This window comes from Tauraco erythrolophus, chromosome 8 (assembly GCF_009769465.1).
Source record: "Tauraco erythrolophus isolate bTauEry1 chromosome 8, bTauEry1.pri, whole genome shotgun sequence".
NCBI classification, from domain to species: Eukaryota; Metazoa; Chordata; class Aves; order Musophagiformes; family Musophagidae; genus Tauraco; species Tauraco erythrolophus.
Genome location: NC_141472.1, coordinates 3,375,376 through 3,401,463, shown reverse-complemented (window position 1 = coordinate 3,401,463; position 26,088 = coordinate 3,375,376). Strand labels below are relative to the sequence as shown.

Below are 26,088 nucleotides of genomic sequence, written 5' to 3'. Positions count from 1 at the left end.
TCTCTCAGTGTGTGTGTGCTTCAGCCAGTGGAGCATCCTTCCACCATGCAGTCAACCTCCACTGCAATCCCTCTCCATCAGCTCTGCCCCACAGTGCAGACATCATCTCTGTCATTTCCTCGTCTTGACCTGAATTTGCAAAACCTCTTAGAATATTTCCATCTCCCCTTCTTTGTTCTTTGCACGGGAGTTCTTTCTCCTCCCTTTACACCTGCTGCTTCACCTGCTCCTTTGCAATTTTTATAGTCTCTTGTCTTTATGTTCTCCCTGATCGGGATGTGAACGCAATGCATTGAGATTCAAGTGCTGATTTTTAATTTATTAAATAAGGGAGTGGAAGGTGAAGGTCTGTGGGCGAGCAAAACCTGCTTGCCTAGTCTTAATAAGCATGGAAGTTGATGCTGTCTGCTCTGGGCTGGTCTCATTTGCAGAGCTTGAAATGCTCGAGGGAAGAATTAGGCAATGAAATGCTTCCTCCATTGAGGCCACCAACACAGGGAGGAGTCTCCTAGCGAGTTGTCTGCTGCGTCAATCTCACTGTCGTAGGCAGACAGCTGAGGACATCATGTTACTGGGACACTCGAGAGAACAAGGATGCTATTGCTGTGAAGATGACAAATGCAAGCTCTTGAATCTCTCCCAGTCGCACCGGATGTCTGGGAGGTTGAATGGAGTGACCCGAGGTCCTGCTGAGCTTTAATTTTGAAAAATAGTGAGCCTAGTAATGAGTGTATGACTTGCAAATCAGAGTAGGCTTTGTGTTACACAGGTGAACTGATGTCTGTGTAATAGAATCATAGAATCATAGAGTGGTTTGGGTTGGAAGGGACCTCAATGATCATCTAGTTCCAACCCCCCTGCCATGGACAGGGACACCCTCCGCTACACCAGGTTGCCCAAAGCCTCATCCAGCCTGGCCTTGAACACCTCCAGGGATGGGGCATCCACAACTTCTCTGGGCAACCTGTTCCAGTGCCTCACCACCCTCAATGTAAAGAATCTGACAATCGGGTTTAGCTTTTGGAGAGATCAAAAGTCCTGGCACTATTATAAAGCTTTCTATGAAAAAAAAAAAGTTGTTTTTCAATGGTGAGGCACTGGAACAGGTTGCCCAGAGAAGTTGTAGATGCCCCATCCCTGGAAGTGTTCAAGGCCAGGTTGGATGAGGCTTTGGGCAACCTGATGTAGTGGAGGGTGTCCCTGCCCATGGCAGGGGGGTTGGAACTGGATGATCTTTGAGGTCCCTTCCAACCCAAACCATTCTGTGATTCTTAAGTAGATGTGAACAAAGCTGGAAATGGGCAGTCGCGTGTGGTTGAAGAGAAACAATATCATCAGCATGTCATGAAACAGTCGCGTTTGTCTTTTTAACCCTGTTTAACAAAGCAAAGGACTAAATTTTAAAGCAATGCTGTGACTATGAGAAAGACTAGAAAGGAAGCGAGAAGGCTGCGTGCACACGATGTAGTTAAACATTTTACTTAGAAAGTTGGAGTAGATCACCATAGCAGTAAATATTCTCGTTGTGTGTTTTGTGACTTCGTAAATATAAATCACAGCTGATAACCAGTCAGAATTGCCACTCTGGGTTAGAGCCCTTGCTGCTGCTCAGGGGTGACTGAGTGTTCCCTCAACTGGAAAAATCTTCAAAGGTTTAAGGTTTCTTCAGACAGAGGCTGAAGGGGTTGAGTCCAAGTGATCAGATTTAGTAGCCACTGATAATCTATTTTTGTGAATTTGTCTAATTCTTTTTTTTAAATTAATATCTACTTTTCAGCACACACCATTCTGTGGCAGTGAGTTGCACAACATTTTGGTGTTTGTTAAAAAAGGTACTTTCTGTCCCTTTTGCCTGCTACTTCATGATCTCTTTTTTTTTTTTTTTTTGCCCCTGTGTTGCAAGGTTGATTGTTTACTCAGCCTTTTCATTATTTTATTTATTTCTCTATCAAACCAAGTTTTGGCCATCTTTTTCTTAGCTGAAGAGTCCCAGTTATTAAGTCTCTTTGATTTAGCAGTGATTGAATACATTTTCAATTAAACACAATACTTTCTAATGAAGTCATTTGCTCATTAATGCCTTTAATTCACCAGTGGGGGAGTTTTGTATGGAATTTTTATGAACTATGGAAGGAATATAGAAGGAATTCATGCCCTAACCATTCTATGATTCTATGATTCTATGATTCTATGATTCTATAAGGTATATGCAGTATCAGAGTGTACGAAATCTGAAGCCAAGAGAATTTTTTTAAGGCCAAGGTGAGGAAGTGATATGACACTAAACTGTGGGTGGATAGAAGACAGAAAAACTCAGCATGCTTTTTTAAATTAATAGTAAAGGAAGGAGAAAATACAGTTAATGTACCCAAATTTATTTAAGAAGTGGCCATTCATAATAGAAATCCTGTATCTTTGATATGAATCTCTAAGGTCTTTTCCAACCTAGAAATCTATGAAACTATGAATAAAATGGAATATATATTCCTGCTGCGTTCATGGTGCTGTGCCCACAGCCCGCTGAAACGCCCAGTTCCTTGAAATGAGTGGTTGGGCTCAGCTCATGCAAACGCCTGAAACCTCAGTGCAATGAAAGAAGCAAAATCAATGTGGCAACGTAAAACATGCTCCATTTAGATTTCAACATTTTGGTCAATTTCAATTAATCTTATAGATCGTAGGGAAATAGTGATTTTCATCTTTCTTCTATGACAGTTACTATTACCCTGACATTTTTCATCGTTATTATGAAAAGCACCTTTTCCTGAAGAAAACAAAAGGTTTTGTTCATGTCGAAGGGAAGTATGTTGGCATTTCCAACACTCAGGGAAGTAAGAAAAATTAATTTTCTTCGTTTTGTTCCAAATGAAAGCAAATGTGGAAATGCCAGAATTTCCAGTGGCATGCACGTATTTATTTCGGGTATCCTGTGTTTGTTATTACTGCTGTGCATGGCTTGTTTCTTGGAGATGTGGCTGGCCTGGCTAGATGCTACTGAGCAGGGAGAACCAGCCAGCTTGTGCAACACTGAGCCCTTGGCCTCTTCTGCCTTTTGGGATGCCTGTCTTGATTTCTTCAGATTTGGTGCCCTTCTTTCAATGGTGACAGGAAATCAAAGCTCTCAGTGAGAGAGGACAGCAAGAGCCTCTGCGCTTGGGATTCTACTGCTGGCAAACCCAGAAGTCAGTCTTTGCTAACATGACACAGATCCGGGCTCAGATTTTGGTTGCAGACGAGTCAATTTGACAAGAAGTGTGCTGGTGACCTCTCAGCTGGTGACCTCTCATGCTGGTGACATGGGGCAGCAGTGGGTGCAGTGGTCTCTCCCTCTTGGCTCATAGGCAGTGGAGATCCTCCAAAGGTAATTGTAGTTTTAGAAGATTAAGAGATTTAAAGCTAAAGGCAGTGAGGAGGATGAAAAATGATGTCATGTGTTGTGGATCTGCTGTATTGTGGGAAGTGGCGTCGTAAAGCTGGGGACTACAAGGTCAGGGAAATCCGTATTCCTTCTATATGGCATTGCTGTAGAATTCGGTGGGAGAAGGAGCTGCCTCCTGCAGCGTGTGGAAGACTGAAGGGATTCCCAGCAATAGAAATACTGTTAAAGTCACTTATGGTGATAAGTGTTATGTTCCAGATTGCAAAACTATCCCCATCAAAAGACTGTCCTTTAAAATTTGCGGAGCGTTTACAGATTTCCTTCAGTAACGTTTCATAGCTAGTGCTTATGTTGTGTTCTAATGTAGTTGACGTGCCAAATAAATCTTAAGCCAAGGGAGGGACGGGTAGTTAGGAACATCTGAAGGGAGTCAGGAGCCAGCTTCCTTCCCAGCCATCCTTTCAATGGTGCGCGTGGCTGACACAGGTGATGAGTTTGTGTGGGCAGAGCCGCCCGTGTGGCTCCATGAAGTCATGTCTCCTTCCACGAGCAAGTGGATGGAGGGCGGGACGATGGAGCAGAGAGCACGTTAATCTCTTGACTCACCTTCTCATCAGAAAATTCCTTCTTTTGCAGGATGAGAGAGAGTTAAAGGAAAAAGCTCTGAGGCTACACTATGTTTGTGTGGGGGCTTGGACTCCCAAATCAGCCATGCTTCCTGCATGGTGCCTTATGCTCTGGCTTTGCTCTGATCTCAGGCACACCAGCCAGAGACAGCATACTCAGAAGCTGAGCCTTCCCTGGCTGCACTGCTCAGCTTCTATTAAATTAAGTTGTTGACCTCTTGAAGGACATGATTTTCAAGGCAGTATGAACAGGGGAACAAGTGCTTGGTGGTTCTGATGGTGGTGAGGTTGACTGCTTGTTATCTGGGAGTGACAGACCTGTCACACCAGCCTGACCACCCTGTTCTTGGCTTGGTGGGGCTGGTGCATAAAGAAGGCAGTGTGTACAGTGTAGTTTCTTCAGCACCATCAGCTGGCCACACAAGAAAGCAAAGGTGGGATTCATCTCCTAGCGGTAGGTGTCTGCGGAAGAGGTGCCTACATCTGAACTGGATCTTTAAACTTTCTTTGGAGTAGGTGGAGGTCTCATCAATGCAGGCAGCACAGCCAGCAAAACAGTTCATTTCACCCTCATGGGTAAGCCTGTGTGGTGTTCGTGTGCTAGACACTCAGGGTTATGAACCAGCATACGTCTAACTTACACCAAATGAGAATTTGGCCCAGACATTTCAGATTTTTCTGTATCATGGTCTTTCTTGAAAAACTGACCTAATTCTCTAACTGCTGTCAGAGGTCAGGGCTTTCCCAGAAAAGTCCTCCCTGGCATCTCTGCTGCTTTTGTGCCAAGAACATCATGTGGTTGCACCAGTCCACATCTGCAGTGACTCAATGATGGATCAGGCCCCATGGTTGTAACCAGGTTGCAGCAAACTGCTCAACATCTGACACGAGTTGGCAGAGCCTCACTGTATACCTCAAACACATTGAGCCCATAATGTCTTCGCATTGTGGCACCACCATGAGTAGCAGCACTTCCAAACTTCAGGACATGAATTCCTGTCTCTCTATTTTTCAGCCTGCTGTTTCAAAAGAAAAGAAAAGAAAGAGCTGACATCATCACCGTGTTCTTACGCTCTACACCTCGCTTGTGCTGCAGCAACTGGTTGTTTAATTGTCCACTTAGTGCAAAGTGTACCACCTTTGAGTCCAATTCTAAAATTCCTTATTGCTACTTATATCTCAAGGAAGTATCTGCCCCTGCTCTGGATCTCTTGAGTAATTGTCTCTGTAAACTTCTCCCATCTCTCCAGAGAAGAACAGTGCTCCCCAAGCTCCAGCCCTTGTGTTCCCTACTCTGCTGTCTAGCCAGGAGTTGCACAGCTTTAGCTGCTCCTGGTCTCCTGAGAGACTTGAGCTTAGTTCCTGGCCCTTGTTGTCGCTGATAGATGTTGATGGCTGCGGAGGGCATAGCTGCTTCCCTCCTAGCTCCAACCTGTCTCGCTTCGTTGTGGCTACACTCTCTATCCTAAACCTCATGGCATCCCAGGTCTTTGAAGCTGCATTTTGGTAGAGACGTTGGTCAAGTGAGGTCTGCGGTGTGCGTTTTTGGATTGGAGTGTGAGTCAGTTTCCTGCATGGGAATGAGGGGGCGGGAGATCAGGAGGAAGATGAGAGAAAAATGCCAGTGTGTGCGAAACACCGTCTTGCAGGGTTGTAATTGGTGATGTCAAAGGGCAAACGTTGCAGTCATGGCGGGGATATTCACACAAGGATTCTTCCAGATTAAAGTGCCCTACTCTTAAGTTTCCCTCACGGGCAGCAGGCTTAATTACACTTCAAAACCTCTAGAGTGGTATGTGTTTGGTCCTTCAGCCCCAACACCAGAAGGACTGCCTGTAGGAATAAGAGAGATCTTTTACTCTCCTTGGTGCTCTGTGATTACTGGGAGCTGGCCCAGCCTGCTGTGCAAGTCCTGGTGGCCTGGGGGGCACAGTGAGTGCTGGGGGAGCTTCCCACAGCAGGTAGAGCTCTAGCCTCCTTCTCCTCTGGCAGGGTATCTCCTTTAATTTTCTAGGGCAGTTCTCCGCTGAGGTATCCAAGAGAAACACAACGCCACTCAAAATGGTTGCCTTTGACTCTGCAGGTCTCAGCAGTCTTCTGTGCCAGTTGCTGTGTGGCCCAAAGTGGTGGGAAATCCTGTGCTAAACCATCAGCTTTTGCATTTTGACCCCAAAACACAGTGCATGTGACCATCCGTGCTGAGGAAAGCTCAGGAAAGTCAAGTCTTCTTCAAGGAGACTGACAACCGTGTACTCCACCTCGCACTGCTGTCCTCTTTGGGAATTTTTGGGTTTTGACCACTACTATAATTAATAAATGTAGTACAAATGTAGTACAGTGTCCTTGTTGGAGGGGTTGGAGATAAAGCTGTGCCTGGGCAAGAGTCATAGGTTGTCTTTGGAGACTAAAGAGCAAAGAAATCAATTACCACCAGCCTGCCTGTGAGCCTTTTGTAAATCTGGCTCCTTTCCATAGTAGAAATAATAGGAATGTCCTTTGCCAGGTAATTTTCCAAGTGATTGTTTTAAATAATATGTTGCTGCGATCCAGCAAAAGAGTTTTGAGATTTATTAGAGCATTTGTCTCCGAGAGGAAAAGCAGCTGGTGGACCCTGCGGGCTGGCGGTAAGCGGCACAGGGCAAGTGGCACATAAAATCCTAAAGTCTCTAATTGCTCAGGTCCACTCCGTGTTTGTGGAAATGGGAGACGGGGACATACATCTCACCCCTCAGCGCTGGCTGCCAGCATCACAGGTCGCCAAGCAGATGGTACAGGAGCTGCTCTGAGATGGCAGGAGACACGGAGAGGGTGGTGGTGATAGATTGCTCCTCAACTTCCCTGGGCAAGTCGGCACAAAAAGCAAAGGAGGTTGTCTGGTCCTGGGTCCCTGTGGTAAAAGCTGAGGCAGAGCCCTTGTTTTAACAACCTGGCTTGAGACTGAAGCTTGTGGCATTACATGGAAACTGGTCCAACCAAACCTTGGAGAACATGCTCTTACAGGTGCTTCAGCTTACTCTGACCATGTGCCTGATTTACTTCATTTTTTAAAGGTGGAATTAGGATATCGTAAACCTAGCGTGCTTTTGTCATTTCTTGCCTGTTCCTTGCATTTTGGAGCAGGAGAGGAAATCTGCAGTTGCTTCGGGACCGACAGGTATCTTATAAACAAGATACCTGGGGACTACAAGGTCAGGGAAATCTTTTTCCTATTAAATAGCCTTTCGTGGCTTTGTCAGTGTTGAGGAGGGGCTTCTAGTGGGCTTTGCCAGCTAGTGCTGCCAGGGTGGAATAAAAGAGCCTCAGTGAAGCTGAGAATCAAGCCCATGGTTTAGGAAGAAGAAAATTGCACAAGCTGATAGAAATAGGTGGCAAAAAAGTGCACTCGCACATCATAATAATGGCATTTTCTTTCTCATCCTTCTTCCAGGTTATCTTGCACCCCGAAACCTCCCTAGTGCAGGCTTCTTCCCATTCCTGCAAACCGTGCTGTGTGATTCAGATGCCAGATGTAAAGGCACACCGTACTCGCCAGAAGATCTGCTGCCAAGACTTAATGACATCTCATCTCTCAGACTGTAAGGGACTCTGAATATATCTGAGTTAAGGAAAACTTTCTTTGAGGTGGAGGGAGCAGCCATGCATGTGCAAGTGTGTCCACAATGGATATATCTCAGATATCTGTTATGGCACATATAGTCTCAGATACCTGAACACTTAGAAATGAGAATATGGGCTGCAACATGGGACACTTTAAAAATGTCCATATTAGGGACGACTATCAATAATGTATCAGTTGATCCAGGCTTGATGGTAGAAGATAATTCTACTCCCTGAGAAAAATGCTTCTGCTCACCCAGACCAGAGCAAAGAAACATTTTTTGTGTGATTGTGGGTCAGGTCCTGCAGAGTGTCGGTGGATAAGACCTGTACCAGGAGCAGCCCAGCATGCTTATCTGCCACTGTGGTGATCAATTCAGGGCGCTTTGGGTGGAAGTGGCAAATGTTCCCCAACAGCTCTAGTTTGAGGTGCACTTGTTCTGGAGCATCTGCTCTTTCAGTAGATTCTCCAAGTGCCAGCTAGAATGGGGGTCCTCTCTGCAAACCATCAAACATATCGAGAAACGGATAAAAATGAAAAAAACAATTTTTGCCACAAAAGCATGTAGATTTGTAGCGCGGAGCTGGCTGGGCATGTTTTGCTGAAATGTTGGTTTGTTGAAATCGAAATGTTCAGTGAAGGCATTTCAATTTCATTGATGTTCTAGTTGAAGCCAAGTAGCATTTGCTTTGAGACGTGCCAGCCAGGATTGTTTCTACATCTTGGCTGCCTAGTTCTGGCACACCCCTGGGGAATATGCTGCTCTGAGGCCTGGCTGGTTAGTGGAGAGCTGAAAATCAGAGCATTTCACATGCAAGGTCCCTGGTTGCTCATCTTTGTTTTCAGGTGAGAGGCTGCTCCATAATGGCTATGTCAGAGCCTCAAAATCCTTCTTGGCCAGAGCCTAGGAGTCTGAAGAGCTAAGGTGGACCCCATGCCTTCCACCAGAGAGCCTATCAGGCAGATTGGGGGATCGTGGGGTTAGTGGCTCCTCAAGAGTCCTCCTTAGTCAGTGCAGAGGGATTGACATTTCCCAGTCCAAGTCAATGGTGAGGATCTCTCCACTGGTTAGGAGGATTCTGGATGACTAAATGTGTGAATGACTGAAGCTACGCAAGGTGAATCCTAATCAAATTCAAGGTCACACGGCAGGAGAGGGCAGAGCCACACAGAGACTGGATGCCTGGATTCACAGCTTTTCACTCATTTCCTCAGTGTGATTGTTTTTCCCTGGGCATGTTAAACAATAGTCAATTTGGGGCATTGAAATGAAGAAACGGGAACTTCTTGTGCCAAAGCTGGAGGTCTTCCATGGGTTTCAATAGCTACAAATCCTCCTTGCTTTCTGTTTTTGGTTTCTGTACAGCTGTTTAGGAAATAACTGTTTTTTCTTGCCAACTGAAAATCAAAGGATTTGGCCAAACTATAGCTCAAGTCACATGAGTCATTAATAAGCATCTTGACCACTATTGATGCTAGAAGTTGGCCGTGTGGAGTATTGTACGACTACGTGGGTGTACCTACCCTTGAGTAGTCAATGTCAGCCTGAGAAATATATTGTATTCTACAAGAAAAAACAACAACTACTTAGGAGCCACAGCAAAAATCGGGAGGATACAGCAGAGTATAAAACCTCAGTAGAAGGTTACCTGGGTAGGGGAAAGCCAACAGGAATAGATGCAGCTCTGCCTCAGAGTTTGTCACGAAAGCACAGTATTTGAGCTGTGACCTTTCATTGTCTGGATATATTATTGTGTAATATTCTAGATTTGTAATATTCAGCTAATCCAGACTGGTTTTTTTTTCCCCCTCCCGTTGTGCAACTCACTGAAGCTCTTATTAAACTGTTTTATAACTTGCCCTAAAACTGTGTCTTAACCAGTGGCCAGCAGAGAAAATGGGCAAGGTTCTCATCTTTGATTCTGTTCCTTAGAAGCATTTACCAAGGTGTGCAAGGCACGGTCGCTTGAGATTTCCCTTCATAAAAAGGAACTAAGTGCAAAAACTGAGCTCAACACCAATATCTTCCACCCTTTCTTTTCCACTCTAGTGAAATGTTTGAGAAGGATGAATTAAGGTCCTGATATCTTGAAGGATTTCTTGGTAGTGGCATGCAGCCTGTTATTACAGCTTGGAGCTGTTCCAGCTTACATCAAGGTCCCTCTGCTCAGTCCAAGTGTCATTAGCAGTGCCATGAAGTTCTGAGCCGTTTCATCTGCTGAGCATATGTTGGTGGAGGACAGAGTAGGACTTGACACAATGAGGCCTTCTTTCCAGAAGGGAGAATTTGTTTAAGGTCAGACCAAACACGTATGTCAAGCCTTGCCTGTCCTTGGTGTCCCTGCAGAGTAGGCATGAATGTGGTCCCCTCCATCTGTTTCGTGTCTGAGAGCGCTGCGGTGTGCTTCCCAAAATACATGCCAGGCCTCTGGAAGGAACCAGACTTTTGCACAACCCAGATTTCAACACACCTGCCATGAAATCCAGCTGTAGAGCCATTCTGAGTCAGGCAGTAGTTGAGTGTAAGCTTAATCATAAGAAACTCTGTGAGATGTTACAGGTGTCTTTTTTTTTTTTTCCCTTTTTTTTCTCTTTTCTTCCTTCCCGCAGTAAGCGGAGGAGTTCATCCAGCGTGGCCAAGGACAACCATCCATCACCATGGAGTGCAGAGGTTCCGAAAAGCAGGAATGCTTCACTGGGTAGGTTATTCACTGCTGTGCAAAGTTCTGGTCTTTAAAGGCTGATCTTTTGAACTTCTCTGAACAGAGATACAATTCTTAGAGCGCTGCTAAAATGATTTAGGTGTTCTACACAGGCATGTGACCATGGCCATGACATTAGTGTAAATTCTTGGGAATAATTACAAGTAACTGACTGCAGAAAAGGCTTTTGGAATTTGGCCAAGAAACCAGGATTAAATTGTTGTGCTTCATAGGAGCAGTGTGAGATCACAGTCTGTTTGGAGATTAATTAGAGACCTGGCCGTTTATGCAATATTGCCCTTTTACTGCCCACAAATTGTCCATAAACAGCTTATGATTTTTTTCAAATGTATTTCTTATTCACAGTTATCCAGAAAATAAGTCTCCTTCTGTGCCACAGTGGATATTTATTGTTTGTGAGATTCTCCTCTGATGTGATTCTCTTTCCTGAAGGAACTTTCAACTTAAATTTTCCATAAAATCATTACAATTACTATTTATCGATGATAATGGCCAGTACTATCCACAAGCCATCGTGATGGATAGTCCTTTCTCCAGGGAGCTCACGATCAAATGAATGATTACAGGTTTGCATCTGTGACTGTTCTGCTCCAGCCATTCACTGTTCCAATTAGCATTCCTGCCAACGTCTTTGGTGTACGGGCAGGAAAAGGCAGAACGCGAAAGGAACTGAACGCAGAGGCACGGGGAAAAAAAATTTCATCAATGAACAGTTATGAGAACGGTCAACTCGTGTTGATGGCCATGGGTGGTCAGGGAGGAACTCAGTTCTACATCTTATTTAAAAAAAAATAAATAAAAACCATAGGTCATAGCTTCTGCTGGTGTAAACTGGCATAGCTCCTTTGGTGTTGGTGAGCTGTGTTGTTTTGAGAGTGCAGCTCAGAGCAAGTGTTGGCTTTGGCGTGTGTCAGCTGGGGACCTGGCCATCTGCCACCGTGTGTAGCGGGCAGCAGGGCTCCAAATCTGTGTTGGAGCTGTTTCTGAATAACGAGTACCACCCACTGGTGCCAAGGACACCTAGAAAGCTCTCCCTTACAGGGCTATCGGCTTGGGCTGATGCAAGCTTCCTCGTAAGGCTACCCATCTCTTCCTGCACGGGGGAGCTGCAGGACTGGAGAAAAGAGGTGGAAATTAAAATTGACCTCCAAGCAGATAGTTAAATGCATTTATTTAAAAAAAAAAAATACAGAAGGAAATAGTGTAAACCAGGATTTAATTACATAGAAAAAAACTTAAGTAATTACAGGATGCCATTGGCTGCATCTTTGGAAACAGATTAATCGTGCCCAAAACTCTGGTCAGCTATCCTGTGTCGTGGTTTGATGTAGCAAAGAGGTTCAAAGACATTAAGTAAAATGCAGTGTTTCAAACTGTTATTGCAGCATTTGGGGATTTGGTATCTCAGAGAGAAAAAACCCTTCGGAATATTTCATCACCATCCAACTTGACTTCCAGCATCAACATGTTCAACAAAATCCTCAGTTTTGGGAAGGTAAGTCTGTATTTGCATAATAGCTGAGTGTGAGCATCTATATAGAGTCACATTTAAAAGTCAGAACCTCCAAGTACCAACATACGTTTATTGCTTTTGGATCTGCCCTGTTATGTGAATGTGCTTTATTTTGGGAAGAAGAAGACAGCTGTTGTGGGTGAACTTTTAAGCTCTGTGGTAAATTTTTTATCTTCTAAGCAAAAACCCCATAAATCAGACACCTTGGGACCTAATAACGTGAATTACCAAGTAGGGCCACACACAGTACCCTGAGATGTTTAGCTCAAAACTTGTGTGAGTTAAGGTGGTTAGAGCGTGTTTTCTTTCACAGGAAATTAAAGATATGATGTCACAGGCTTTGCCAGTGAATTCATTATTTGCCCACAATACTCCTGCAGTGGCATCAGGGCACTGTGTGTGTACTGTGTAGGTATTGACCACGTATAGGAACAACTCCTCTGTCACAGAAACTCGGTACCATGTAATAGGCACTAATATGTTTGTGGTTTTGTATGGAGGCCTGGAAACACTTATGCACAAATTTCTCTTTATCTGTGTGAGGAGTTTGAGGGATTTCAATGCCACCATTCACCTGTTAGAATTCTGTATGTGTGTAAGCGCTTGTGATGACAGTGCCTTTCAGGTGTCACTACTACCCCTCAAAAAAAGTCTCTTCACGGTGTTTAAAATCATCCCACGTGGAGTATTACTTTAAAGCTACCTTTAACATTGCATCTTGCTTTTAGAGCCAGACCCAATATTCAACTGCAGCAAATCTCAAAGTCATTCTGTGTGAGGTCTTGTCCCGATACACAGCACGTCCCGGCATCGCTGAAGAGAAGATGGCAGCCAATATCCACCGGACGTTCTGCTTTACCGACTCGTCGCTTTTAGAGTCGTTCACCCAAGAGTTCAGAAGTCAGCTCTCTCAGGTGAGTGCCTGGGATCTTCCCTAATATCTGCAGCTAGTAGCTGTGTTAGTTCACACTGCTCATTGCGGTGTTTTGGAGTCAGAACGTGACCCCACCTGGCTGGGAGTTGCTTATCTCTGTACCAAAATACATATAGAATCATAGAATCATAGAATGGTTTGGGTTGGAAGGGACCTTAAAGATCATCTAGTTCCAACCCCCCTGCCATGGGCAGGGAAACCCACCACTACACCAGGTTGCCCAAAGCCTCATCCAACCTGGCCTTGAACACCTCCAGGGATGGGGCAGCCACAACTTCTCTGGGCAACCCGTTCCACTGCCTCACCACCCTCAATGTAAAGAATTTCTTTCTTATATCTAACCTAAATCTGCCCTTTTTCAGTTTAAATCCATTCTCCCTTGTCCTATCACTACACACCCTTGTAAAAAGCCCCTCTCCAGCTTTCCTGTAGGCCCCCTTTAGGTACTGGAAAGCTGCTATAAGGTCACCCCAGAGCCTTCTCTTCTCCAGGCTGAACAGCCCCAACTCTCTCAGCCTGTCTTCATAGCAGAGATGCTCCAGCCCTCGGATCATCTTCGTGGCCCTCCTCTGGACTCGTTCCAGTAGCTCTATGTCCTTCTTGTGTTGGGGACTCCAGAGCTGAACACAGTGTTCCAGGTGGGGTCTCACGAGAGTTGAGTAGAGGGGCAGAATCACTTCCCTCGACCTGCTGGCCACACTTCTTTTGATACAGCCCAGGACACGGTTGACTTTCTGGGCTGCCAGCGCACATTGCCGGCTCACGTTGAGCTTCTCACCCACCAGCACTCCCAAGTCCTTTTCCTGAGGGCTGCTCTCAATCCATTCTCCGCCCAGCCTGTCCTTGTGCATGGGATTGCCCCGACCCACGTGCAGGACTTTGCACATAGCGCATGATGAGGCTGAGCTAATTCTTGTGAACGGGATTAGCCCAGAATCCTTAGAGTTGAGTACACAGCTCGGAAAGGCAAGGACATCCAGCCATCAGCTAGTGGCCACTAAAGGTTCTCACCACACCTAGGTCTTGTTTCTTCTCTTTATTTGCCCTACTGCAGTGACAGGTAGATAGATCAGTGTGAGAATGTGGTGTAAATAAGAATATTTAAAGCTAGGGGAGACAATAAATTTAATCCTGTATTACCTCAGCCATATAACTTCATCCAATAACTGCTGCATCTCATCCAACAATTTATGATTGAAGCAGTACTTGTCTTTGGGAAAGCTGTATAATTAAAGCAAATGAATCCTTTAAAGGTAATGCCTTCTTTTTTGCCAGGGTGAGGATTGATATTCGTTTTTCTCATATGCCTAGTCTTTGGACTGTTTGGGATATTTTGAATCATAGAGCTTGTCTAAACAGAGAATTTATTATACAACCTGGGGTGTGAAGGTAAAGCACAGTTCACTCTCTCAGTTATTGCCTGTCACTAGAGTCCTTTGAATGTATTGTTTGTAGAGCTGTGTACAAGTGCAGTGCAAGCTGAAAAACATGAGAAGACCCACCAGCAGCAAGGGTTCTTGTTCTTCCAATAATTTCTTGCGTTGTTATTTGTTAAGGTGCAACACAACCCACAGTACCAGGCAACATTCGTCAATGAAATGGTCTCGTTTCTAATGCTCGTCTCCCAAGTGCAGAATGACACCTCCCTGTGGCATCTCCTTTTGCTGGCCCCAGATGTGTTTCAGGGCAGCATGCAACTGCAAGACATAATGGATTTCCTTCAGAATCCAAACAGGTAAAAATGCAGAAGATGCCAGGAGAGGCACTGAATATTGGTGGATTTGTGTACTGAACTCTCTAAGAGGATGTCACCTCTCATCTTGAAGAAGGGATGTTAGCTTAAGAGCATGTTTTATTTGGGGGATGATATGGCTCCGTACTAATGCATCTGTAAAGGTCTCTATGGCCAGTGAGCAGTGTTTTGATTTTCAGTGACTCTTGTGTCACTTTTTAAATGGGAGCTTGATTTGAACTCTTGGTTTTCTTCCAGCCTGCTTCCAGCACTTTATTCCAGCACTGCCAATTCCATGTGCAGATAGGTCATGCTTTTGTGATCATGCTTGCCTCCAAGTAACAGCCACTGCCTTTGGTTGAAGAAAAGCCCTCCTGGCTGGATAGTTGTTCTGCCAAAGACAGCAACTGGCTGCTTCTTTCCAGAAAAGCACAGAGGCAGATTCAAGCTGCTTTGGAATAACTCAAGCAATTGTAGGGGAGCCATAAATTCTTTTTTTTTTTTTAAAAAAAAAATTGGTTACCTGATTTATTGCTGTTTCATCTTTCAAGATTGGTCCTAAGAAGACAGAGAAGAGAACGAGCCTGGTTCTTAGCATATGGGGCTTTGAGTATATATTACTTTAAGAAGAAAGTACCAGTTATGTTCTTGCTCAAAGATTATACGAAAACCAGAGCAGGCTTAACTGCGTTAATTAACTGTGCTGAAATATTTGATGCTGTATGCAGCCAGGACAATAAAAACTCTTCTAAAATGGGCTTAGCCTTGAAATCCCTTTCCTGGTCCATAGTTGGACTAAACTGTCATTGATCTCTAGAAGACTTGAGTTACTCAAGAGATGAAGTGACTCTGTTCCAAATCATATACTGGATATGTGACAGACGCTGCTGTAAATTGTTCTTAATAGTCCACTTGTTGCAGCACGTGGAGGGCAGCAAGCGACTGAGTGTCTTCAGACTTTGGACCAAACTTTGCCACTTTGACTATGCCCGGGCTTAAAGGGACTCACTTTTCATCACTGGCACGTTGCTGAGGCACTTAAAAACCTGTACATTTAATATCTAGGTAATTCGCCATACTGCGTTGTGAGAACTATTTCCAAGCCATAATGTCTTCATCCTTCAAGGAGTCAGCAGCAGTGTGGCAAGAATTTTAATTTTATTCAGAGGAGTTTTGTCCACGCTGCTGTTTCAGTCACAGGACTGTTGCGTGTGTTTGCATTTCCTGGCTTGCAGAATCGAGCCTGAGAACCCCCACTGTTCGAGTGCCCAGGAAGAATTAATATTTACTGTGCTGCTCTACAGCTGCAGAGCTGGGCAAAGTTATCATAGGCACAACAAAGAGGCACAGAGAATTTCATCACCAGAACTGTGCATTGCTTTTATGCCTGGCATCTGGCAGTGTAAGTGCATGAGTAAAGAGTTATTGCAAAGAGATTGCACAAATAGTATTTTTAATGGTGCTTACAAAAGCACATCTTAGCTAGCCTGGCCATGTCTTTTACTCAGGCAGTATTGACCTCCTAAAGAAATGCTGTATAGGGAATTTTTTTTGTAGTATAAATACAGAGATACAGAAGAAAAGAACTTTTGCTCATTGTGGCATCTGTATTAACCACGTGATGAACACCACCACTGTGAAACTCTAACTTCAAAGTCATGAGTTCTGTGGAAAGTCTAGGAGCAAATTTTGTTGCCCACACAAACCTGGTTTACAGACTGAATTCACAAATACTCCTGTTTGTTGCTTCAGGATAGTTCTTCAGATAAGCACATAAGCTGAACTTTTTCTCTAAAGTAAATGTCTGCAAAAGCCCTGCAAGGCTGAAACAAAAGGGCAACAACAGCAACACTTGTTTCCATGTTTGCTATCTTCTGATCTGTATGATATGCTTCCACTTTTGGCAAGCCTGTGCCTCCCTCCTCCTCGGATCTGCCATGGCTCAGCTAAATATGTCATTTATAACTGGAGATTCCTCCCCCTCTTCTCCCTCTAAGACTCTTGCTAACAAGCACCTCTGCAGAAGGAAATGGTGAGCACCAAGTCCCCGAAACCTGCGTGGAGACATTATGTTAAATGAGGAGAAAAGAGATCTCTGGTGCTCTGTTCTCACTAGCAGTCTGTTTCCACAAATCAGGATGTATTTATTCATGCCACTGAAATCAGCTCAGCTAAGTTCTTTGTGTATCACCTGCAGAACTTCAGGCAGGCGAGAGATTGTGCATTTCACGGTGACCCTATACCTACAGTGAAGAGCTACTTTTTATACAGGAGAAGCAAAAGGGACTAATAATCACCATGAAGTTTTCAATAACCTGCACACATTGAACAGAGTGTCTCTTAAACGACTTCCTCTGTGATACAATATGCCTGATTATCAGCTTGTTCTTTCCTGAGACTGAAAAGCATTCCTTGCTTCCCTGTCAGCCCAGTTATTGCAGGATGAAAGAGGAAAGGAGAATTGGAAATGGTTATAGTTATTTGTGATTGCTTCTTCCATCCACAGATGTTGTCCCCTAGGGGCCTCTGCTCTCCCTTGAGCCTTGTCTGCTCGCTTCTTGGTTTCTTTTAGGAGGAGATTCACCCACAGCAGTGAATCACTGGGCTGACGTATCACCTGAGTGTTTTCTAAGCCCTATTGTCAGGATTTACGTGGTCTATGGATTTTGCATAACCCTGTGAATAAGTACATCTAATGAGTGCAACACAGATGTTTGTGCTAATATACCGCCATGGCTTTCCCATCAAAGCCCTTTGTATTTGTATTTCGTGCATGATCAAACAAATAATTAAAAGTAGGTGCAATGACGTGTCTGTCAGACGTTTTAAGAATGATAGGCTGTACTCCAGCTGTTTCCTATTTGAACACTTGTTTTATTTCTTCTCATAAACCTGTAACCACAGTTTGTTTTCCTTGTTCTTTTTTTTTTTCCCCCCTTTAGTGTTGTGCTGGCAGATCAGGATGTCTCTGCATCGTTCATGACTGATGATAGCTTCAAAACTGCTCAGAGTGGGGTTACAGATCCTCCATATTCCCTGAACTGCTTGGAGCAAGGTAAGACTCCTCCATATAGTCATATCTCTGCTGAAAACCTGTGGTGCTGAGGAGAAGCAAACTGCAGGCTAATAAGTAACCGTACAGATCGCATACTGTTCAGGGCTCAGCATAATGAATTCTTTCTTCAACTTCTTACAAATGTGAATAAAATACCTCATTTCAAATGGAAAAGTAGAAAAGATTGGTTTTCTCAGTAGACAATGAATTAACATGAGTTAGCAGTCTCAGTGGAAACGGGGAGCGGTAACTTTTTACCTTGATTCTTCTTCTTTTTTTTTTTTTTTTTTTGTGGGGATGTGTCAAAATCTGCCTCTAGTTGTGGGCTCTGTCAAACTCACCTTGGCATATCCAGGTAGGGGCTGGGCTGCACAACAAGCTGCATACATCAGGATCAGCCGTTCCTCTAAACCCCTGATGATGCTGCAGACAAAGCCACATGTGAGCAGTAAAAAAGCATTCGCAAAAGGAAGGAAAGAAACAATAATAAATATTAGGCCACCTTCTGCTGCGTTACTGATGGCAAAGTGCTCCTAAAGCAGGAGGAGAGCTCCATTAGCACGCAGATCACAGGGGCATTGAGCTGTTCCTGAGATGGAAAATCGTTTCTATGATGGCAGGTGGCATCCTGGCTTCCTTCAGAAGGCCAGCAAGGGTTACACCCCAAAAGAGCACTCAGACTTCTAACCAGGATCTTGTGTCTTGTTGTAGAAGCCTAACTTCATCCATGCATGTTATCCTTGACAGATTTGCCATACAACTCTTCTCAGTTTCCAAACTAATGCAATCTTTCCTAATGTACTCTTTACATCTTTGTTATAGATAAAGAAAACAGTTTGGTGACGAGATATATTTGTAATCCGTTTATTAACTGGAAAGACAATTGGACTTTAGTATCTGAATTGGAGGAAGCTCTGAGGTAAGACATTAGCTAAGGGGATATTACTAACAGTATAATTCAAATCTATGATCCTTGCTCTAAATCACCTTACATTTCCACTTGCATTGATTTCATATTCACTAAAATGCTTTTTTTTTTTTTTTCCCCTCCAGAAAAATAAAGTCACCAGAGATTGGTGGAAAAGACTCCAAGAGGTCCATTAATTCAGATGATTTAGAAGCCATACAAAAGTCTCTACATCGTTTAAAAGGCTTTGAGAAAAAAATGAATAGAAGTGAATTAAAAAGCTTAAATCTATTCAGAAATTTGAAGAATGAAACATTACAGAAATTGCATGCAATTCTTGAACTGGGAATGAATCCACATCATGATTATAAATTAAAGGAACCATATAATAAGGAAATAATTGATGAAATCTGTAACTTCACATTACTGCAATTACAGAGTGACTTTAATGGGACTTCCATTTTCGATATAATGACCCAGTGGAAAGAAATTCAGAGTGCTTTAAAATTAGCTACAATGATTTTGAATCCAGTTCTGTTAAATCATTCTAATTTTAGTACAGTGCAAGCTAAGGATGCTCTCAAAATGTTGCTTTCCTCTAACACGCCAGCATTTCTGGAAGACTTCGGAGATCGTTTCAATGGAATGCAAGAAATACCATCTTTGTTTTCCGATTATCTGCTTAAGCCTGTGTCCTACAGAAACTTTCCAGACCAACTCCTAGCTCTCCAGAAGATGTTTTTTCTAATGACAGGCACAAACATAGGTTATCAGTACCTGCTGATGCCGGTGTTCGAACTGATGCGGAAAGTAGAAAGCTCCATGGGTGAAGCCTGGTGGGATGAGCTGAATGCCTATTGGCGCATTGGGGAGAAACTGAGATCCATGAAGTGGAATAACACAGGCATCACAGCTTATGGGCAGTTTTTAGAGGTATTGAACAGCCATTTACAAAAGCTGAACAATGATTCAGATAGTGTCTTCAGTGAACAATTGGATCAACTGTCAGAATTTATAACGGCAGTGTTTAAAGAGTTTGGGGAAGACTCGGAAGTAGCCAATATCTCACTAGTCACTCAAGCCATACAAAAGACCTTGTACATATTAAAAGACTTACAGCTGAATTATAATGTCAGTAAATTAAAATCTATAGATCTTTTCTTTAATTTTGACAGTAAAACTTTTGAGAGCTTGTCCGAACTTCTGAGGACAGCAATGAAAATCCTTCATTATACAAATGCCAGTGAGACTTCCAGTGAAGAATTAATGAACCCTGTCTATAACTTAACACATCTTCTACTGCAGGAGTTCAGCCACTCTTCCTTACAGCATGATACTTCGCTAGAGGCAAAAATTTGGAAGTTTTTGCATGTAGCCTTGAGTCCTTTCCTTGAGAACAGCAACATTGGTTATGAGACACCCCAGAACTGCTCTGCTCAGGACGTGCTCCATGTAACACTTGAGATGCTGTTTGAGAATACCACCCTAAGCGAGTCCTTAGCCAACAGCCCCTGCAAACCCCTCTTTGATTCAATGGGCGTGGAGAGTGGAACAATGCTCAACAACACCTTCACAGAAATGTTCCAGCTTGCCATAACAAACTTGAAACTATCTCCAGAGTTTGCTGTTGCCTACAAGAACAGCAGTGAACGTTTTTCCGAGGAACTGTCGTGCATCATCCAATCTCTTCAGTTTTCTCTGAGTTTCCTTTCCAAATTGAACCTTGTCTCCAAGCTGGAAAACTCTTGGGTAGAGGAGAAAGCGAGATCTTTGACTGCTGTCACAGCGGGGCTGCTGCAGAGTAATGCCTCCTGCCCCATCTCAGTCCAAGACGTGGATGGTGTGCTCCCATCTCAGCTTTTGGAGACGCTTTTTCCTTTCATGCTGAATGAAACAGTACTGAGCTCCCTAAATTTCTCCGACAGCTCAGCAGACTGGCAGAGGCTGCCTGTGTTTTCCCTTCTGTTACCAACTGTTTCCATGAGAAACAGCAGTATATATGAACTGCTACAGGTGGGCAGAAATGCTTCCCACCAGTCCGAGTGGGGACATTTCTCGCGGCTGTGGCACGCCACAGGCAATGTGTTGACCACCAAATGGAACCTAACGGAAGTGGATGAATATGTGAAACTCCTGGAAATTATGAAGAAAGCTCTGATTCTTGTGGAGTTTGGAGTAGCTCCTGGAAAAACATTAGTACATCAGATCTTTCATAATTCAAGTGGAAGAATTAAATCCTTGGATCTGAATGATTTGTATAGTTCATTAAAACTCTTTTTCAATTCAACTTCTGCCACAAACAGCACGCTGGACTTGGAAAGAATATTTAGAGAAATACTCCCACTGTATGAGGTTGGTGGTGAAGGATTGCTCCAGCCTAATTTTCACGGAAAAGAAAATCAAGATGTTCTCACGATGGCTGCAGTGATTTGGAATCAGATCACTTTAAATAGGACTCATTTTCATACAGAGAAAGCATGGGAGGTTATCAAAATGATTGCACTTCGTGCATTCTCACTGGAAGACATTGAAAATTATCTCGGCATAAATGAAAAAGTGTCATCATTATTTTCTGACTTCTTACTGACCCCTGTAACTTCTGAAAATTTTGCAGAACAGCTCTTGTCCCTTGAGCAGCTTCTTTCTGCCATGGCAAAGGTGAATACCAGTGATCATTATCGGCTGATCTCGTCTTTGTCTAAGCTAATGGAGAATCTCCAGAGTTCTCCTCATGGAAGGCGAGGAAACGAACTTCGTGCTTTCTGGCAGATTGCTGAAGTACTGCAGTCCATGAACTGGAACAGTACAGACAGTCTCACTTCCGAGTCACTCCTAAACATACTGCAAAATCAGTGGAGCACCATGAAAAATGACTCCGGTCTTCCTTTCGGTAAGGAACTGAAGCAGCTGGTAGACTTTGCATCCTCCATGTTTGAGCTGTATGATGAAGATGACTCCAGAGGAACCAACATCTCCATATACTTGCAAGCCATGCAAAGGAGTATCTTAATTTTAAAAGATTTGCAGAAAAGTTACAATATCAGTGAGCTTGAAACTATCAACCTATTGTTTGATTCTTACAGTAACTATACCCAGAGACTGATGGAAATATGGAGAGCAGGAATGAAAGTCCTTCATGACACCAACTTAAATAAAACATTTGAAGAAAAAATAGATGTTGTCTATCATTTCTCACGTTTACTGCTGCAGAAGGAGTTCAGCGAGTCCTCCTTATGGCACAATACTACACTAGAGGCAAAAATTTGGAAGTTTTTGCATGTAGCCTTGAGTCCTTTCCTTGAGAACAGCAACATTGGTTATGAGACACCCCAGAACTGCTCTGCTCAGGACGTGCTCCATGTAACACTTGAGATGCTGTTTGAGAATACCACTCTAAGCGAGTCCTTAGCCAACAGCCCCTGCAAACCCCTCTTTGATTCAATGGGCGTGGAGAGTGGAACAATGCTCAGCAACACCTTCACAGAAATGTTCCAGCTTGCCATAACAAACCTGAAACTATCTCCAGAGTTTGCTGTTGCCTACAAGAACAGCAGTGAACGTTTTTCCAAGGAGCTGTCGTGCATCATCCAATCTCTTCAGTTTTCTCTGAGTTTCCTTTCCAAATTGAACCTTGTCTCCGAGCTGGAAAACTCTTGGGTAGAGGAGAAAGCGAGATCTCTGACTGCTCTCACGGCAGGGCTGCTGCAGAGTAATGCCTCCTGCCCCATCTCAGTCCAAGACGTGGATGGTGTGCTCCCATCTCAGCTTTTGGAGACGCTTTTTCCTTTCATGCTGAATGAAACAGTACTGAGCTCCCTAAATTTCTCTGACAGCTTAGCAGGCTGGAATAACCTGTCCATGCTCTTCGGTGTGGCACAGGATGAGCTCCGCATGAATGACCTGCTGCAGAGACTCCAAGGCGCCTTCAGCCTCACCAAATGGAGTTATGACTCAGTTGTCTGGGATGTGGTTGACAGTTTGCTAAACACCAAAAGGAATCTAACTGAAGCAGCTGCCTTTGCAAAGTTGTTGGAAGCAGTGGCAAACAACTCTGCCAATGATGTGCCAGCTCTAGAAATCATGGAAGCCATTCACTACGTTCTCAAGAGGTTGAACTTCTCTGATCTGCTAAGTGAATTCAACATGAGTTCCATTTCGACTTTTCTCTCCAACAAAGCTACTTTTAACAGTGTGATTGATATTGTTGCTCATCACTTCGTTGTCATGGCAGAAACTCTGTACAACAAGACCCTACCTTGGACTCAGAGTGACCAAACTCTGTCACCAACCAGTTTGATCACACGGTGAGTTTGCTATTTGAATATTATAATTACGTTTATGGGTAGAGACCACCATTCTCATTCTGGCATGAGAAGTATTTAATTTTCTTCCAGTGGAGCAACTTAAGCCTGAAATCACCATAATTTAGGACACTAGGTGTAACATGGGTTAAATTGAAGAAGAGGAAGTTTCTCCTGGAACTGAACATACAGCTAAAAGTGAGACTTTCAAAAATTGTCTGTGTTGACATGTATCAGTTCACAGTGGAAGCAGAATCCTGCAGGAGGCTTGCCACCAGTGGTAAACTCTTTGGAAACCCTTTCTTCATGGTATGACTCTAATTTTTGAGTCTCAGTCTCCCCTAGACGTGCCTTTCCATCTCTCTATCTTGGCATCCACAGTGAACCTTTCAAGTGTGTTTTCTTACACATATGGTTTGAAAGTGAATGACAGCTTTGGGAGATAACAGCAGAAAGAACTGATGAAATAAAATCGGGAGGGTACCCACTCAGGAGATGTCATGGGAGACACATAGCTTCATCTGGAATTCTTATTTACGCTGCCAAGGAACAGCATCTACACAGCTGACAGGTTGCTCACTGATATACCTTGTTTCTGGAATAGAAGCTGATTGAAAATCCTATCTTATTTTCAGATTTCTGTTTTTAGAATTTGAAAACACCATCCTACAGGTGACAGTGAATAACAGCTATAACCCTTACCTGATGTGTTTAATAAATGCCACTGAAGTTGAAGACAGCCAATTGACAGGTAATCATGATTTCATTAATGTCGTGGGACCTCAGCTGGAATATGTTGTGCCTGTGTCTTCAAAGTGTTTTCTCTAATGGTGGGAAGGAATGGTGCTACGTGTTTTCATCTGCTTGCAGTTAACTGGAGCTGTGAAACCTTGGGAAGCCAGACTCCTTTTTGTTTATGTCACTTTGTGGATATAAGTTTTCCATCCAACTCTATCCCAAGGGAAAAGTACTCTTCGCTACGTGATGGCAGGTTGCTGACACTCAGATAAAGAAATCTTACAATAGAAACCTATATTGCCTTCACACCTTTACGTACCTGTAAGATGACAGCAGTCATTTTTGAGAGTCAACATGGTATTTCACGTAGATATTCATCCTATGAACTTATTGTAAAACTGGAGAGGTTTATCTCTTCACAGAAGAGAGATACGGCATGTGCCCTGAAGGGCACTGTCAGAAGTCCTGTTTCCACTGTGGGGTGGATTTCTTTAGGAGCAAAGCACCTACTTGGACTGGATCCATTAAAATCCAGTGTGGTGGGCTGACCCTGGCTGGATGCCACGTGCCCACCAAAGCCACTCTATCGCTCCCCTCCTCAGCTGGACAGGGGAGAGAAAGTATAAGGAAAGGCTCGTGGGTCGAGGTAAGGGCAGGGAGAGATCACTCACCAATTACCATCACGGGCAAAACAGACTGGCAGAAATTAGTTTAGTTTGTTACCAATCAAATCAGGGTAAAATAATGAGAAATAAAACTGAATCTTAAGCCACCTTCTCCCACCCCTCCCTTCTTCCCCAGGCTCCCAATTCACTCCCAATTTCTCTGCCTCCTCCCCTCCAGTGGCACAGGGGGACAGGGAATGAGGGTTGCAGTCGGTTCGTCACACATTGTTTCTGCTGCTCTTTCCTCCTCAGGGGGAGGGCTCCTCATGCTCTTCCCCTGCTCCATCGTGAGGTCTCTCCCATGGGAGACAGTTCTCCATAAACTTCTCCCATGTGAGTCCTTCCCACGGGCTGCAGTTTTTCACAAACTGGTCCAGCATGGTTCCCCCATGAGGTCACCAGTCCTGCCAGCAAACCTGCTCCAACATGGGTTCCTCTCTCCACTGGACCACAGGTCCTTCCAGAACCTGCTCCAGAGTGGGCTTCCCGCAGGGTCACAGCCTCCCTCAGGCGTAGGCATTTCTGCTCTGGCATGGATCCTTCATGGCTGCGGGTGGATCTCTTCTCCACTGTTAATCTCCACGGGCTGCAGGGGAATCTCAGCTCCAGCAGACCTCCTCTTCCTCCTTCTCCACTGACCTTGGTGTCTACAGAGTCGTTTCTCTCACACACTCTCACTCCTCTCTCCCTCTGCAGTTGCTGTTGCGCAGTAACTTTTCCCCCTCCTTAAATATGTTCTCACAGAGGTGCTGCCACCATAGCTGGTGGGCTTGGCCTTGGCCAATGGAGGGTCCGTCTTGGAGCTGGCTGGCATTGGCTCTGTCTGACATAGGGGAAGCTTCTAGCAGCTTCTTACAGAAGCCAGCCCTGTAGCCCCCCTGCTACCAAAACCTTGCCACGCAAACCCAATACATCCAGATTACCACCCAGGTCTTGGTCCATGATTTCAGAGGTCCTGAATCACGTGAATTTGGTGGAAAATAGCAATGCTCAGTAGGCCTCAGAATAAAAGCGCGAATATTCCCATCTGTGAAGTTTCTGCAAGTCTGGCTTTTTTGTCTCAACTAACTTTTGTTTTCTTCCTTGCACAGAAAACATCACACTGCTTTTGAAGCAAACTCATCTGAAAAAGAACCCTTTTATGCAAAATAATACCTCTGAGAAACATTCATCCATACCAGAGCTCCTGAAGCTAAAAGTGAGTCTGCTTAAAATGCTGACTTGAAGGACATCCCGCAGTGATACATGAATGTGCAATAGAGGTTTTGAAAAACAGCATATGGAAAAAAAAGATTTCTTAAAAGAACAGCTGATAAAATCTAGGCATGGAACTCTGTTTTCTGCCTGCTGCCTCTATTTAATGGTCACCATTAAACTGGACTGAGGAACTTATATGAGTCCCTACCCAGTGTACACCCATTTCTCCGAGAAGGCAGAGGTGTTCCTGTCCTCCCAGTCTGTTGGATAGTAGAATGGCTTCTGGTTTCCACCACCCATCCCGAAAGGAGGAGCACCGCATAGGTGGCCAGTGGCAGCATATTCCTCATACATCAGTGCACCAGTAGTTTTAAAGTTCAGTACATTGAGGCTTAGCAAAACACCTTGCAGAGCTGCCATCATTCTGGGATGCTTCAGCTTCGTTTGAGAAGTATGTAGGGAGGAGTTCTCGAAGGCACAAACAGCAGTTAGGTATCTCTGCCCTGCTGAAAATCAGTGGAATTATGCATACCCAGCTGGCAGTTACAAGCACACTATCTTAGGTACCATTTTGCCTAAGGAGCTACCAACACTTAAGGAGCTACCAAAACTCCCTTAGCCCCAGATGTCTCACAATACCATAATGGTTTCTGAGATTAAGCACCTAAACAATACTGGTTCATGGATTTCCCTCACCAGCTTTGGATTTGGCAATGCCTC

The 26,088-nt window shown here is 44.1% G+C and overlaps 1 protein-coding gene across 2 annotated transcripts in view; it reads left to right on the top strand.

Moving 5' to 3' along the window:
- The window catches only part of ABCA12 (ATP binding cassette subfamily A member 12), an 86,347-nt gene that overhangs the window by 10,633 nt on the left and 49,626 nt on the right, over window positions 1-26,088 (top strand). The window contains exons 3-13 of one of the 2 annotated variants that reach the window (XM_086616151.1): window positions 7,433-7,580; window positions 10,214-10,302; window positions 11,712-11,821; window positions 12,568-12,753; window positions 14,330-14,508; window positions 17,448-17,560; window positions 18,383-18,479; window positions 18,614-19,814; window positions 21,723-22,771; window positions 23,404-23,519; window positions 25,263-25,369. In XM_086616151.1, coding sequence (XP_086472277.1) covers window positions 7,433-7,580; window positions 10,214-10,302; window positions 11,712-11,821; window positions 12,568-12,753; window positions 14,330-14,508; window positions 17,448-17,560; window positions 18,383-18,479; window positions 18,614-19,814; window positions 21,723-22,771; window positions 23,404-23,519; window positions 25,263-25,369 — 3,395 coding nt within the window. Of the gene's footprint in view, window positions 1-7,432; window positions 7,581-10,213; window positions 10,303-11,711; window positions 11,822-12,567; window positions 12,754-14,329; window positions 14,509-17,447; window positions 17,561-18,382; window positions 18,480-18,613; window positions 22,772-23,403; window positions 23,520-25,262; window positions 25,370-26,088 lie in introns of both variants that reach the window. The other variant, XM_086616150.1, reaches the window with a different exon arrangement.